This window comes from Myxine glutinosa, unplaced genomic scaffold (genome assembly GCF_964187855.1).
Source record: "Myxine glutinosa unplaced genomic scaffold, kmMyxGlut1.1 SCAFFOLD_460, whole genome shotgun sequence".
Lineage (NCBI taxonomy): Eukaryota > Metazoa > Chordata > Myxini > Myxiniformes > Myxinidae > Myxine > Myxine glutinosa.
Window position 1 is genome coordinate 13003 of NW_027616558.1, and position 17371 is coordinate 30373.

At 49.2% G+C, this 17371-nt stretch overlaps 1 protein-coding gene across 1 annotated transcript in view; it reads left to right on the forward strand.

The window, feature by feature from the left end:
• The first annotated feature begins 3713 nt into the window (after positions 1-3713).
• LOC137417336 (aryl hydrocarbon receptor-like) overlaps positions 3714-17371 on the forward strand; it is an 82966-nt gene continuing 69308 nt past the window's right edge. The window contains exons 1-3 of the mRNA XM_078768783.1: positions 3714-3935; positions 7245-7329; positions 7491-7669. Coding sequence (XP_078624909.1) covers positions 7271-7329; positions 7491-7669 — 238 coding nt within the window. The 5' untranslated portion in view covers positions 3714-3935; positions 7245-7270. The remainder of the gene's footprint in view (positions 3936-7244; positions 7330-7490; positions 7670-17371) is intronic.

The window sequence follows — 17371 nt, forward strand, 5'->3', positions numbered from 1 at the left end:
ACCTCATGCGTACTGTTATGGATTCGTCACTTCCGTTGTTGTGGTTCTCATCCACTGTAAACATTTTTGGTTCCATGTACTATTATTGGTATCGTCTAAGTGAATTGAAGATAACTGTTTTCAAAAGGTAAAAAAGTTAGTGTTTTAAAAAGAAACCGGAAACCGGATTGGGAACCGAAAAAAGAAGCAGAGGAAGAAGAAGAGGAAAAGGAGGCGGAGCGAGTGAGGTGGACAAGAAGCCGAACTGCGTTGAGGTTTTGAGCAAACGCTAGCGAACGGGGGTCACTAGTGAACTTTGGGTTTCCTGGGAAAGGGATTCCTGCGACAGAGTTGTTATCGCTGTGACAGATGAACCTGTGTGTCAGGTTTTGCGGTTGATTCCGAAGAGAATCATTGGAGTGCGGTTACGTCTCGAGTACGGGCCGTTGGGCGTTTTGTGTAGCGCCCGATTTTCGCATCGCTCCAGGTTTTTCACCTCGCTCCAACCATTTCAACGCATCCAGCCGTTAGCCTGGTTTGCATGTGTGACATGGATTTCGAGTGGGAATTTGCGGTTCGCTGTGTGGGGGGCCGTTGAACATCCATACCCAAAGGTGTGATTTCCCAGTCGCCTCTTGAGGACACTTTTGCCTATCTTTGGCAGTGTGACTGTCAACCGAGTGGGATTCTGGTCTCGATACAACATCGTTCTGACGATCACTGAAGCGTGGATCGACTTTGGTTTGAAGCTGGGACAGAGACATTGGGAATGTTATTTTCGCTCACTTGGAGCACAGTGAGTTATATTGTACGAAACTGATGGTACCATCATAGGAATGATATATTGGTTGTACAATTGATTAATATTGTTATTGTACTGTTATTCTTGTGTGACCTTAATACAATACTTGTTTGTTGGTAACAATTGGTGTGGTTTCACCATTGATCTTTGACACACAGAATAACACATCTTTCTGCCATGACTCCTCTCGGGGCTCGGAGGTACACCGTGACCGGGGTTCGGGGAGGAGCACGTAACAGTACGTTATAAATAGATGGCACCTTGTCTGGTTCTCGTTTTGCGGACTTTTATTGAATGCTATTCAAGGTTCCCTCCATCTTGGTTAGCAGACCCTGGTTGACATGAGCAGTTTTAAGAGTTTTTATTGCAATCACTTTCCCCCTCTACCAGGCTTAAGCTTTATCATTCAGGGAGCATTGCTTGATCACATTTTTATCTCAAATATCACTTGTCTGGCCATTGTGCTGACAATTTCACTTTGAAGCAGACAGTTCCTCCTCTTCTGACAGACAGCTTGATACTATCTATATCCCTGTCTGTTGCTTTGCATATGATCATAATCTGGCCTATCTCATATCCTTCATTGCTCGGAAATCAAACATCCTTATCTCTGTCTGTTGGATAATAAAACAGCTCAGCAAATCGTCAACCGAATCACTCTCTTAATATTATCCTCCATTTGCCTGCTTGGTTCTTGGAATGATGGACGCCATAACCCATAAGTTCTGCGCTTCAGAGATTTTAGAATTCAGGCTTAGCTCAGACAGCCTTTCAGCCTTTCAGATTTAGCTCTGACATGCATTACACTCACTCAAAGGTGTCCCACTAATGATGGAAGGTGTCCTGATTTCATCACACCCTTTCCATCCTGTTTGTAAAGGCAAAAACTCGAGTTTTGGATTCCAGTGCTTCGGAGAGATGACATTCGCAACTGAGTGGTGAAGAATCAGCAAAAAGCGAGATATCATCCATTTGTGCGGTGTCAACAGTCTATTCTGAAGGTCAGCAAGCTTTTGTCATTCCTAATGTCTGGAGAATTCCCATTTCAAGGCACTGTTGGATTGTTTTTGTTTTTTTTAAACCCAGATGGCTCGTTAATGACCTTCAGGGAAGGGTAACCTTCTTGGCGCTTCTCCTGCTCTGCTTGTGGTGCGAGTGCACACTATTATTTATTACTTGCAAAATCGAAGATTTTTCAAGTATATTGGTCGGTTCCGTTTGTGGTTCTGTCTGTTTGTCTGTTTGTCTGTTTGTCTGTCTGTCTGTTTGTCTGTCTCTGTTCGTCTGTTTGTCACCGGCCTACAGGTCACAATTCTAAACCGATCGTCACGAAACTTCACCACGTTGTATAAGTCGTCCCAATTGAGAAGCCTATTGATTTTAAGGTCAAAGGTCAAAGGTCATCTGGAGGTCAAATTTCTAAAATCGCCATTTTAAATCCGATTGACTTGAAAATTGAATAGCATTTGTATATCAAGTCACTAAATTGGGAAACATACTATTTTTGAGGTCAAAAGGTCAAAGGACAACTTAAGGTCAAATTTTTTAATTCATCAATTTTCATCTAAAAAGCCGCCAATTCTCAACCGATTGACTTGAAAATTGAACAGCATTTTCACATTGAGTCACTAAATAGGGAAACCAACTATTTTTGAGGTCAAAAGGTCAAAGGTCAACTCAAGGTCAACCTTCCAAAATCATCATTTTTCATCTGAAAAATCGTCGCTTTTCTTCCTGTTGACCCGAGCTTTGATCAAGATTGTCAATTTAAATGTTGATGAAATGGACAATTTGCTGTATCAATGGAATTTTTTTCTTGGGGAGGGGGGGGGGGGCGTATTTTGCAAGTATCGTGCTCCGCATGACGTCTTCTTGTTTATTTATTAACATTTTATTTGCCAAACACGTCACACACAGGGGCATACAGACAAATAAATACACGAGACATGACACAAGACTGTTAGACGAGACAAATACAACCACTGAGCTTGAGGAAGTGCCGTCACTTCCTGGAGGACTCTGGTACCAGTGACGTCACAACATGGCACTGCCTTTCTCACCGCACACAGCGGGGCATTTGTAAGGAGGAATTTCCTCCTTCCCATGGATGCCAACATGGATGGATTGCCCAAACTCTTATCCTTATTAAATGCTGAGCGTCAAGCAAGGAAGGGGGAAATTCCCCCACATTAATTTTTTTCAGTAGTTTACAATTCAGATAAAAACATCCCTTATTTTAACGTGATTAACAATAATGAACGTAAACTGTATTTATGATTTCACGTACACTGTAACTACACTAACAAACGGTAATTATGGAAGTCAGATTTAGCTACCCATTATTGATATTAAGCCCTCCCTCCCCCCCCCCCCCCCCCCCCAAATAGGGAAGTCAAACTACACCGATGATACCTAGATCAATGAGTGCGCGCGCCGTCCTCGGATGGGATGTTAATCTGGTGATCTGTCTGCCATTATTGGTTGCTGCTTGGACGTAAAATACCTCGCAGGTGTCTTTTTACGAAAAGGTGAGTTATCTCCGGCATCCTGAACAAATTTCAAATTTCTGCAACCCTCTAGAATCTAGATAGTCCAACCTAAGGTTGGGGCCTCCCCGTCCGAGAACCAAGGACAATCGATCGAACGCAGACAATAAATCACTCCGACATTTTGTATTTCAAATGGAGCGATGCAAAAACAATTAGCGGAATGGAGAAAGTTGAAAGAATTACATAATTGACTTAACAGCTCGTTACCCTAAATTTGTGTCCTTCGCTCTGACATTTATAAACCGTGCATCTCACGTTACTCACATCGGTCGACCATGACTGGAGTGAATCCCACTGTGTACATGAATTGCGCTTTCAGTTGGGGAAGCCCGTACGTCATGGTGACGTCATCGTCTCGTGCACGGGAGATTCCTGCGCCGCGTGGGCAGCACAACGGCGAACCAAGCAGACGGTCTGGGACACACGCGGTCTGCAGTCGGACAGCGGCCCAGACGGGCGGTCAGGTGGACAGACGGAGGCGGGAAGACGGACAAAAAAGAGGAATTGAATTTGTTGTTATATATGGGACAGAAAAGGAAGGGCTTTTGCAATCGGTGTCGCTGCTGAAGAGCAATTCGGATGTTCTTCTGCACGTCTTTGTGCCAGTAAGTTCAACAACAGCATTTGCATTTATTTATAGTTTGAATTGCAACATCTTAACTTTACAAATTATCTTTCAAAAAATGCTTAATCCAATTCATTTTGTGCTTATTTATATACTTCATTTATAAGAACTTATTTATATACCGACACTTAATTTATCAATTTATCTTGAATTTATCGTTCAAATGCAACGAAATTGAGAACATTAAATGTTCATAAAAGTCAGGACGAGGGCATCAATGTGTGATGGGAGTTAAACTTCGCGTTCAATCAATGTGCCAGTATTAGTTGGTGGACCTTAAAGATCCCACGGTGTTCTTAGCGAAGAGTATACGAGCTATCGCCGGCACGCTGAACAAATTCCTAAAAACGAATTCTTAATTTCTGGACCCTCAGTCGAGCAATCCTGCGTCGGAGTGATGTCCCGTCCAGGATTGTAACTCCCAGCCAAGGAACGGCTATGGCCAAACCGAACATGGTGCATGGTGAACGTACGTACTAAATAGATTGCATTTAGCAAACGCTATGTTCTTACATTTTTCTTATGTATAGTAGAGATTTTTTTTAACCCACATTGCATAAAGGTTCACTGACCTTGTCTGGCAGTGAAATTGTGCTAACCACACGAAACCGATATCTCGTATTAAAAAAGAAAATAGTGGTGGAAAATCTGTTCCTGATTATTTAAGGTGGAAGCCAAAGCATTTACTGATTAGCAATACTCGCTCCCTCTGGGAGAAAAATATGTTGTCAATAACCGCTCTCCCAGCAGGGATCAGTGGTTAAACTACCTGCACTATTCTCCATGTACAGACGAAAATCGCAAGTCGTCTCTCCATTCACGCTGGGGGAGAGGTGGTGAGGTGGGAGGGGATGGGGGTGAGGTGGGATTATTTTATGCCCATGACATTACCGTGGGTAGCGCTAGCAGGGATGCAAAATATGGTGGAGATTGGCCCAGCCGTTGTTGATATTTACAATTATCAGACACAAATAATTGCCATATTTTTTATCATAGGATATCTATCATGAAAAAAATATATATCATGAAAAAAAAGGATATCTATCTTTTTGTTATATTAGAATATCTGTCATATATATATATATATGTATATATATATATATGTATATATATATATATATATATATATATATATATATATATATATATAGTGCTTCTTCTTCTTCGTTGTTCCACCACGTAGATAGTACAATCCGCTATTTGAGTTGAACGCCTCCATCAACGCTCGATTGCTATCCGTGATTTTCTGGTCTTCACCGAGGGGAATCACAGGAGTGTGTATATATATATCATGATGTCTATCATGACAGATATATATATATATATATATATATATATATATATATATATATATATATATATATATATATATATATATATATATATATATATATATATATATATATATATATATGAAGAACCAATCACGACTTTCACCCATAATTGAGGGGGAACAACTAATAATATCTCTCATCAAATAAATTATCCCATGCTGGCTAGGGTCATTATAATTAACCCCGCTGCTCATCGAGCTAAATAAAGCTGCCGAAAGCAACAAATAAAGCTCTTATTGGTTGCTTTAGGATTCTCTCTTTGGCAAGAAGAGCAGGGAGGGTTAAATAAATATTGTTACGAATTTGGGTAGTGATATATGCAGTGCAGAGTATATCTGAGTCGGTAACATGCTTCGACTGTCGCGATAGGGAATCTACCTGTAATAAGTTCTGTGTGTTTAGGCGTTTTGTCGGTCAAGGTGTATAACTGTGGATCTACCAGGAGATTCGGGTGATAGGTAGTGTAGGGGTTAATGAGTAGAGCCCTTGTATGTCGCACCTGGTAGTCAAACCTTTGTCCCTTATGGCACTGCAGACCATATAGACACTAGTTAGGACCTTTAGTACAACATTAATGACACCCTTCCCCCCTGACATGACTGAGAAAGAAATCGGGCTAGAACACCCCCGATAATGGCCACCACCATTTGCACCTCCGAGAGGCCTATCCGCCTCGCATAGCATGTGCTACAACAAGGAACAGGGGTGGGAGTGAGAGTGGCGCAGTGGGCATGCCCCTGGACGAGCCGGCGAGTCGGGGGAGGCTCTGATTGGCAGGACAGTGAACCAAAGCTGACGTCACCGGCCAGAGATATTAACAGGGGCCGGACGCCCTTTCAAGCAGTTCAATTCAGATCTGATCCTGAGTTCGTGCGCAGTGCAGGCCAGAGGAATTGGCGTTGAGTTGAGTACAGTCCCGGTGCGATCCCGAGTTGAGAGAGTCCTGGCCCTGGTTGGCTTGAGAGTTGGCTTGTGAGTCCGAGCCCGAGTGGAGTTCGCTTGCTTCGTGCAGCCCTGCGTTGGACCTTTGGTGCACGGACCTCGTGGGGGTCGACGAGGAGCCTGGAGTGGGCGCTGGCCCGGGCCTTCAGGGCGCTGGAGCAAGGGACCTCGTGGTGTGCAGCGGAGATTGGACGAACAAGACCACAAGACGAGATAAGGCCGCATCCGCGATTACATTTTACACAACGAACGTGTTTCTTTTCTTTAGTTCGCAGCCTATCAAACTTTAAGAGTTTGTATCTGAAGTGTGAGTGGGGATGTCCTGATTAGGATATTAGATTTACCGTTGCGTGCTTTTCCTGTCCCTTCTTTTATTCAATAAACCCTTATATTACTTTTTGTACAAATACCTGAACGCAGTTTCCTGATTGATTTGATAGTTAAGGCTGCGGGGACTTGCGCCGCTTCCCTCCATTCCGCGCACTTAGGTGTTTTAGATTTTGGAATCCGCCATTGAGTTTCCGCCTCGGAGTTAAAGCCTTCGCGATCGGCATCCGCGACCACCAGATATTAATTTCGGCGGTTGCGCGACAATATGCACAAGTTTTAATTTGAGCAAACTCATCCAGGAGGAGGGTCGGGTGGGGGATTGATCTCGCTGGTGTTGAATTTAATGTAGCAGGTGCACTACCTCTTGGAGCATGCCGCCCATCGAAGGGGATGTCATACCTGTTGCCCCCTCTTCCATATAATTTGCACTTGCTTTTGGACGTTATAAAGATGTCCCGGTACCTTTTGAAAAAAGATAGCATTCGAGTCGCTACATGTGCTGAGCAAATTCCAAGTCCTCTGCAAATCTATGACCACCAAAAGGGAGTAGGTGGGCACACCCACAGAAACATCACAATCATACCAAGTGCCATTGAAACACCAGCAAAAAGAACCAATAGCTTCCTTTACAATATTTGAGTAGAAGGTAGAGATGCAATGGTGCAGATGTCTTCTTGCTGCAGATTGTGAGGAATTTCTTGATGCTGCAATGCTGAGTCCCAAACCTGTTTACACCGTCAGGAAGCGCCGCAAGCCGCAGTGCAGACGGTAAGTTCAGCAAAAGTTTCCTTTGTGACATCAATTTGAAAGCAATGTTACAGTGTTGATGAGAATCTGAAACAACGTTTATGTAATGTTAAATTAATAATGATGTGCTGTGTTTCAATGAAGGCAAAACTTTGGAAGGGATGATATTTCTCTTTTTGTAGGTCTACAGAGCTTCACAGTATGGCGAGTGCGTCGCGACGCCATCGTGAGCGCATGAATACAGAGCTTGAGCGGTTGGCATCGGTGCTTCCATTCCCATCAAGCCTCTCGTCTCGTCTCGACAAGCTCTCCGTACTACGGCTAGCGGTGGGCTACCTACGTAGCAAAAGCTACTTTAAGAGTGAGTACTTCCTTCATTTGTCTGCCCAAGTTATTTGATTCCACATATCTCTTTATCCAACACTTGTTGATATAAAAGATGTGCTGGACTTCCATTTATCTGCTTAAAAATTGATTGGGTTAACGATTGATATAAAGATGAATAGTTGCAGGTGTGGGCAGGGGTTCCACAGATATCATGACAACAATAACGTATTATTTGGTGTAGTTTCATATGTATGGTTAATGTAAAGGATATGTAACTCTTTAACCAAGCACATTATTGATGTACTGTATCATGTGATTTTGGAATCAGGAATTATTGATCACTTGCTCATGTCAGTACATTGCATTGCATGAAACGGAGGACCTTGGGGGTAGAGTAGGTAAAGCCTTCTTGCATTGCCCTTAATAGCATGGGGATAGCTTAGGGATATGCACACCCATCTCTGAGGGTCAAGATTGCTGAAGGAGTATGCACACTCGCCTCTGAGCGTCAGGATAGCTTAGGTGTACGCACACTCACCTCTGAGCATCAGGATTGCTTAGGAGAACTCACACTCGCCTCTAAGCATCAGGATGGCTTACGGGTACGCACACTCACCTCTGAGCATCAGGATTGCCTAGGAGTACGCACACTCGCCTCTGGACGTCAGGATAGCTTAGGAGTAAGCACACTTGTCTCTGAGCGTCAGGATAGCTTCAGTATACGCACACTTGTCTCTGAGCATCAGGATAGCTTAGGAGTATGCATACCCGCCTCTGAGCGCCAGGATAGCTTCAGCATACGCACACTTGTCTCTCAGCATCAGGATAGCTTAGGAGTATGCATACTCGCCTCTGAGCATCAGGATAGCTTCAGCATACGCACACTTGTCTCTGAGCATCGGGATACCATAGGAGTACGCACACTCACCTCTGAGCATCAGGATAGCTTAGGAGTACGCACACTCGCCTCTGAGCATCAGGATGGCTTAGGAGTACGCACACTTGTCTCTGAGCATCAGGATGGCTTGCTTAGGAGTATGCACACTCGCCTCTGAGCATCAGGATGGCCTTGGGGTGCGCACACTCGCCTCTGAGCATCAGGATAGCTTAGGGGTACGCACACTTGTCTCTGAGCATCAGGACAGCTTAGGAGTACGCATACTCACCTCTGAGCATCAGCATAGCTTCAGCATACGCACACTTGTCTCTGAGCATCAGGATAGCTTAGGAGTATGCATACTCTCCTCTGAGCATCAGGATAGCTTCAGCATATGCACACTTGTCTCTGAGCATCAGGATAGCTTAGGAGTATGCATACTCGCCTCTGAGCGTCAGGATAGCTTCAGCATACGCACACTTGTATCTGAGCATTGGGATAGCTTAGGAGTACGCACACTCACCTCTGAGCGTCAGGATAGCTTAGGAGTATGCATACTCGCCTCTGAGCATCAGGATAGCTTAGGAGTATGCACACTTGTCTCTGAGCATCAGGATGGCTTAGGGGTATGCACACTCGCATCTGAGCATCAGGATGGCTTAGGAGTACGCACACTCGCCTCTTAGTGTCAGGATAGCTTCGGAGTACGCACACTCTCCTCTGAGCATCAGGATGGCTTAGGAGTATGCACACTTGTCTCTGAGCATCAGGATGGCTTAGGAGTATGCACACTTGTCTCTGAGCATCAGGATGGCTTAGGAGTATGCACACTTGTCTCTGAGCATCAGGATAGCTTAGGAGTACGCACACTCGCCTCTGAGCATCAGGATGGCTTTGGGGTACGCACACTCGCCTCTGAGCATCAGGATGGCTTAGGGGTACGCACACTCGCCTCTGAGCATCAGGATGGCTTAGGGATACGCACACTCTCCTCTGAGCATCAGGATAGCTTAGGGGTACGCACACTCGCCTCTGAGCATCAGGATAGCTTAGGGGTATGCACACTCGCCTTTGAGCTGCCTAGTCTCGACCCAGCTATACACTGTTGGCCTGATGTTTCACAGGCAGGGCAATACATCAATGCGTGTGCCACCCATCAGAAGGATGTTAAGCCAGATGACCCGTCTGCCAGCATCAGAGGTGATTATGGACGTCAAATATCCCATGATGTCTTTCCCAAAGAGTAGGCGAGTTATCGCCAGTGCACTCAACAAATTAGAAATTCCTGCCCTGGCTGCCTGCTGGGAAGGCAATGGCAAACCACCCAGTATAACCATCCTCATCTTGCATCCCATGCTCTTTTTCCATGAATGATATTTTAAGAGTAAATTGTCTTCGCCTTGACGCACCATGTTTGAGTCGATATTGCTCTGCACACATTTCAGCTCAAATTAGTCAAATCGACATTTGAAGGAAGCAGAAGCTTCAAGGTGGCATTTTGACAAAAGCTTGGTATGAGTAAGTGAATCCCAAGCGCTCTTTCCATGTTTTCTGGGTGGTGGTACCGCTTTTTTGGTGTTTGCAGTAAACCTTTTGACTGCTCACACCTTCAACTACCCAGAGGCTTTTACTACCGACCACCTTGACTTCACGAGAAAACGGATTCAGGCTTCAGCAGTTTGAAAACTACTGCTTGGCAGAAACCACACGTGTTTCCTTAGAGTCAGTAAATGTGATTTTTTTTTTTTACCTGTTATATTTGTATAACGAATGATCTCACATATCTCTACCATACATGAGTAAAATGCAGGCGAGGAAGTGATCACTGTCCAAAATTTTATCCGAGACGAGCAAAGGCGAGTGGTTAAATTTAACAGGAAGTAACTCCATATGAGCAATAAGACAAAAAGTTGTTTGATCTAAATCTATACAGAACACTTGAAATAATGTATGTACACAAATAGACAACTAAAAGATGTGGGTTGAGAGTGGAGGGACTAGACTAGAGTGAGGGAGAGGCAGGCCTTCGTGTCTCGGACGGACTGCTCAAATCATTTGTGGGCTGGGAAGGCAAAGCAGTAAGCCCTCCAGGTCTTCAAGATGGCTGTTCACCACCATCTCAGATCATTCCCAATCCAAAACGATGATATTTTCTACCTTCGTTAACCCACCCCAAGCCATCCTTATTCCAAATTTCCAGTTTTTCCTTCCTGAGAGTGGGCTTCTGTATCCATCTTGTTCACCCCATGCGTTCTTTCCTGCCCCCTATTCCTCACCCATTGTTTGTCCAACTCTCCCTCTATGTTGTCCTTCAACTCCACTGTTGGTGTGTTATCCTTTTCCTCTACTGTTGCTTTTGCTCTGTTATGTCCTGATCCGTTCAGTGTACCAGCTGTTCCATGAACTTTTACTCTGGACACATAAAAAGGAAAAAAAGGTGAGCGACATATTACTCTTCCCAAATTAATGCAAGGAGAGTTTCAGGTCTACAAGCGACTGCTTGCCATTCATGACAAGCTCTGCGGTATATTACCAAAAGTATTAGGACAATAAGGATTGTTCATTCACAACTGTTTATCCGGTTCATAACCGGGTTTTGGTCATATTTTGACAACAGTTTAAGAACTTTTTATTTTTCTTTTACAATTTTGTTGCAGCACATGTCTAGTGTAATATTGTGCCATTCCTCCTTCAGATAAATACATGTTCACTGTTGGATTGTAGTCTGTTGGCTGATTAGCAGGTGAAGTTCCAAGATTTCCCGTCGGGGTTCAATTGGGCTTAAGGGATCGGAGCTGGCGGTACGGCAACTGGAGATTTTCAACGTTATGTTCTCTTCAAATCAATTATTTGCAGACATAGCAGTGTGATAAGGTGTATTGTCATGCTGGTAGATTGAATTAAGGGTCCTCACCATGGTATTGTTTCAAAGAAACTGGTAATACTTCATTGTCAACAATGTCACAATAAGAAACCTTTAAGAAGCATACGCTACTTTGCAATGGGGATGTGCTGGAGAGCGGGATGACGCACACATGCAGGTCGGGATAGTTCATTACAAGTTTGTGTGTGCTGTCCCTACACTTTTTGCTAATACAGCGTATGTCTTCATTAACATGGTATTTATTACTCCCGCCAGTGAGTAATGCATTAGATCGTGTCCGTGTGTGTGTGTGTGTGTGTGTGTGTGTGTGTGTGTATGTGTGTTCGTATGTTCGTGTGTTCGTGTGTTTGTGTGTTTGTGAACAAGATATCTGGAAAAGTTCTTAACGGATTTGGATGAAAGTTGGTGGGATGATTGCCCTTGGGATAAGGAAGAATTGATTCGTTTTTGGTGAAGCTCAGGATATTATCCTGGATCCAGGAATTTTTTGAAGGATTTTTTACCATTGGAAGATAGGGCTCAGCAGCGGCCACCCACTGTAGGAGTATGCGCTCTACTGAGTGGCGTTCTAGTTTTATTACAGTAATACAGCGATTTATCAGTGCACTGCACCATGTTTAGGATGCGGTTATGGTGGTGTCCCACACAGTTTATTGGTAACCTTTGATAGGACTTGCGAATACTTCATTGGTGAGCATCTTTCAGTCTATATTCTATACGAGTAAAAAAACCTGTCAAAAATGACTGGTTGGAACACTTTATTTGACGGTGCAGCCTCGTGAGCGTGCCAAAGTCTGAAGCCTCGGCCGAGTGTCAGATGTGCTTATATCTTCTTTAGTTATGAGACATCCTTTGCCTGATGTTGGCTTAGTGGTTAGGGTGCTGGCTTGGGATCCTAGGATCCTGAGTTTGAATCCCGGTCGATCGCTGAATTAATGCCAGGTGGGTTGATTCAGCCTGTCATCCTTCCGAGGTCCGCAAATTGAGTACCAGTTTGCTGGGATGAATGATCCCGGTGTGTACCCCGATTTAGAATAGGTACACCGTATCCCTCCGCATCGTTAGAGGCGACTAAGGTTTGGCGTCAGGAAGGGCGTCCGGCCATTAACAACATTGCCTCAAACAGGGAACCATGATTGTCATGGGGCCCGCAAGGCTAACCCCCTCTCTAGCGGGGATAAATGGCCTTAAAATGATCATTCATTTATTAGACATCCTACGGACGTAAATGAACACTTGTTTTACTCTGCTTGTGTTGCACATCACGTGCAGAAAATTTCACCTCGTTGTACCTTGTATTTATTATTTAAAAAAAAAAAAATGCTTCTGTACACCGCCCTTGATATCTGGTTTGCAAGACACTGTCTACAATTCCAATATAAGAGAGGTAATTACCCTTTAATGGAAAATGTTTTTCGAGTTTGTTTTATCCTCCAAAATAGACTGTAGTGAACACACATGTTAAAAGATTGGTCTGTAAAACCTTCCCTTATGAAGGGGGACAGACGTCTGTACAAACACAAAAACTGTTTCATCTGGTCGATTCGACAATTAGATGTTAAATCATATGTTCGTTTCCTGGATTTGCATTTTATTTCTAATCAAACTCTTTATAACGGAAGTACCCTTAAGCCTAGTATAAGGCGTCTGTAAAGGAAAAGATGCAGAGGTTCTTATCTGATTTGCTATCGCCATTTACGCTGACGTTGCCTCCCCAGTGAAAGATTCCAAAGGATGATGTGGTTCCAGGCTGCTGCTCCATATTACGATTACCAAGCTTTTTTTCCATTAGACTTCCTTATGATTTTCCATCTTGAAGCATTTTCCATTCTTCAATTTCATACTGCAGTGAAGTGAATTGCTTGTTTCCAACACCATCTCATCTCCTTTATGGTGCTAAAGGAGTGTGCCAATAATATCTATTTACTTGATACAACAACAATTTGCTAAAATAATTATTATAGTAAAGCGCGGCGTTACGCGCGCTGCTTGCGAGCAAGGAGGAAGCGGACAAGCGGTAACTTATAAGCGTCTTTATTTCAGGAGCTCACTGTAACACTGGCGCGCTCCGGGCTGCGCGCCCGGTGTATATCATGAGGCCACGCCTACCCCTCGGGCGTGGCCACCGCCCACTCGGTGCGCGGAATGATGTCACCACGCCAGTGGGCTTTTGTGTCCGCCACACGCGCCCCCCCAGAATTCCCGCGCACCTGGAGGGCCAGTTTGCGGGGCAGACGAATGACCCGGCCGAAGCGCCCCCTGGCGATCGGCGGCGTCCGGGGTGCAGGGATGCCAGGTGGGATGCCCCTGGCTGCCCCTGGGATGGGTGCAGGACCGGGGGGCGGCGTGGCGGCGGGGCTGGGCGGTGCCGGGGGTCCACCCGCAGGGGGGCGGCCCCGATGTGTGGGTCGGGCCACTGGCGGTGGATGGTCCACGTCGAGGTGGGCCGGCTTGAGGCGGTCTACCGAAACGTGGTCAGGAGTACCGCCGATGTCCAGGGTGAAGTGCTTCGCCCCGGTCTCCAGCACACGGAAAGGCCCGTCGTACGGGGGCCGCAGTGGTGTCCGGTGGGCATCGTGGCGGACGAAGACGTACTCCGCCGTGTGAAGCTCCGGGGCGACGTGCGTCGGTGGGTGCCCGTGGCATGCCGTTGGCACCGGGGCGAACCTCTGGGCGGTCTCTTGCAGAGCGGACCACTGCTGTGCCGCAGACCATGGTGCCGTGGAGTCGGGGAGGAACTCGCCCGGCACCCGCAGCGGTTGCCCGAAGACCAACTCCGCCGCGGATGCGCGCAGGTCCTCCTTGGGCGCCGTCCCGAGGCCCAGCAGGACCCAGGGGAGCCTGTCGACCCAGCCGCCGTCGCGGAGGGTGGCCCGGAGCGCGGCCTTGAATGAGCGGTGAAATCGCTCACACAGGCCGTTAGCCTGGGGGTGGTAGGCCGTGGTTCGGTGCAGCCGGACCCCGAGCCCCTGCGCGACCGCCCCCCAGAGCTCCGAGGTGAACTGGGGGCCGCGGTCGGACGAGATGTCTGAGGGGGCGCCGAACCGGGCGACCCAGGTGGCGATGAAAGCCTGCGCGACATCGGCCGCCATTGTCGACGCCAAGGGCACGGCCTCCGGCCACCGGGTGGTGCGGCCCACCATGGTGAGGACGTAGGTGAAACCCCGGGAGGGGGGCAGAGGTCCCACCAGGTCCACGTGGACGTGGTCAAACCGGCGTTCCGGCACCGTGAACGGGGCCAACGGGGCCTGGGTGTGCCGGTGCACCTTGGCGCACTGGCACGCGAGGCACGTCCTGGCCCAGCCGCGGACGGCCTTCCGGAGGCCATGCCAGACGAACTTGTCAGCGATCAGCCTTTGGGAGGCCCTCGCACCCGGGTGGGACAGGCCGTGGATGGCGTCAAACACCTGGCGCTGCCAGCCCGTGGGCACGATGGGGCGAGGACGCCCGAGGGAGACGTCGCACAAGAGGGCCGCGCCTGCGCCGTTGAACGCCACCTCAGTGACGCGGAGGCCCGTGACGGCGGTCCGCAAGGCCTGGACGTCGGGGTCAGCGGCCTGGTCCGCTGCCATCCGGGCATAGTCGATGCCGAGGTGGACTGCATGGGCGACGGCCCGGGAAAGGCAATCCGCCACCGGGTTGTCCTTCCCCGCGACGTGCTGGATGTCCGTCGTGTACTCGGACACGGCCGAGAGGTGACACTGCTGCCAGGCCGACCACGGCTCGGTGACCTTGCCCATCGCGAAGATCAGCGGCTTGTGGTCGACGAAGGCAGTGAACGCACGGCCCTCGAGCAGATGGCGGAAGTGCCTGACCGCCAAGTGAAGCCCGAGCAACTCGCGGTCGAAGGTACTGTAACGGCGTTCGGGCGGGCGAAGCTGCCGGCTAAAGAACGCCAGCGGTTGCCAAGCTCCACGCACCCATTGCTCGTGTACCACGCACACCGCGTAGTCCGAGGCATCGGTGGTGAGGGCGATCGGTGCATCGGGCGCCGGGTGCGCGAGCATAGTGGCGTTAGCCAAGGCGAGCTTCGCGCCCGTGAACGCCGTGTCCATCTGCTCGGTCCAGGTAACGTCGCCTTTGCCCGGCTTACCTCGGAGAGCTTCGTGCAGGGGGCGCAGGAGCTGGGCGATACGGGGCAGGAACCGATGGTAAAAGTTCACCATGCCCAGGAACTCCTGCAGCCCTCTGATCATGCAGGGGCGCGGAAACCCCTTCACCGCCTCCACCTTGGCCAGCAGGGGGACGGCTCCGTGCCTGGTGACACGGTGCCCCAGAAAATCGATTATGGTGGCGCCGAACCGGCACTTTGCGGGGTTCACAATCAGGCCATGCTGGCCCAGGCGTTCGAAGAGCGTGCGGTGGTGGCGTAGGTGCTCTTCGCGGGACGCGCTGGCGACGAGGATATCGTCCAGGTAGACATAGACAAAATCCAAGTCACGCAGGACGCTGTCCATCAGTCGCTGGAACGCCTGAGCCGCATTCTTCAGACCGAAGGGCATGCGCAGGAACTCGAAGAGTCCGAATGGCGTGATTACCGCCGTCTTCGGGATGTCCTCCGGCCTGACGGGGACCTGATGGTAGCCGCGTATGAGGTCCACCTTCGAGAAGAAGGACATGCCCGCCAAACGGGCGGAAAAGTCCTGAATTTGGGGGACGGGGTAGCGGTCGGGAGTCGTGGCGTCATTGAGACGGCGATAGTCCCCACACGCTCGCCATCCCCCACCGGGCTTCGGCACGATGTGCAGCGACGACACCCAAGCGCTCTCTGAGCGCCGAACGATGCCGAGTCGCTCCAGGGTAGAGAACTCCGCTTTTGCCACCGCCAGCTTCGTCGGCTCGAGGCGGCGTGCCCGGGCGTAGACCGGTGGCCTGACGGTGGGGATGTGATGGGCCACCCCATGCTTGACGGCCCCCGCCGAGAAGGTGGGCCGCGTGAGGGCTGGGAAGCTGGCGAGGAGGCGGGTGAATGCGTCCGCTGCCGGAAGCGTACAGACCAACGTGGCCGGAACCGAACTGTTCGGCAAGTCGCTTGGCAAGCCGCTCGTTGAGCTGGGCAATGCACAAGCGAGCGAGCTGAACGTCTCGGCCTGGACAAGACGTCTGCGCTCGACGTCGACCAGGAGCCCATTAGCGCACAGGAAGTCCGCGCCAAGCAGTGCCATGGGCACGTCGGCAGTGACGAACGTCCATCGGAAAACCTGCCCTCCGAACCGCAGAGAGAGGCAGTGTTTTCCGTACGTACGGATGGGCGTCCCGTTCGCGGCAAGCAGCGCGGGGCCCCCACCCGCGGTGTGCTTGTCTGACGTGCCGGCGGGAATGACACTCACCTGCGCTCCCGTGTCGCACAGGTAACGGCGCCCGGGGAAGGTGTCCGTTATGAACAGCAGGCTGCTCGAACGGCCGGCGCTCATCGCCACTATTGAGCGCCGGCCCAGGCGTTTCCCGACCTGTTGAAGGAGCATGGCGGATGACACTGCCGAGCTTCGTGGCCGAACTTGGCGTGGACCCAGCACCAGGTGGTGGAGCTGGAGGAGCGCGGCTGGCTCCGCCAGGCCGGTGGAGTTGGCGGGTTTCCCCGCAGTGGCGGTTTTCGCCGCGGCAGTGGGCGGGGCGTGCGGCGGTCACGAGGTGCATATCAGCATGCTGCGTATGCTGTATAAGCTGATGCTGTGGATCAGCAGCATCAGCAGCAGCATCAGCAGCATCAGCTACGAGGGCCGTGACGGCCATGCCGACTCTCGTCCGCGTGTCCGAAGCGGCGAAGTACTTGTCCGCCTCAGCTGCCAATGCTCGGGGTTCCGTTAGCCCGGTCCCGGCCAACGTGAGGCGAACCTGCACTGGAAGTTGGTGACGGAAAAGCGCCCGGAATAGAGAACCGGGGGCTTCGTCGCCCAACAGTGACAGCATATGGTCCATTCGGACCGACGGGCGCGTGTCACTGAGCTCGGGGAGATCCAGGAGGCGGTCGGCCC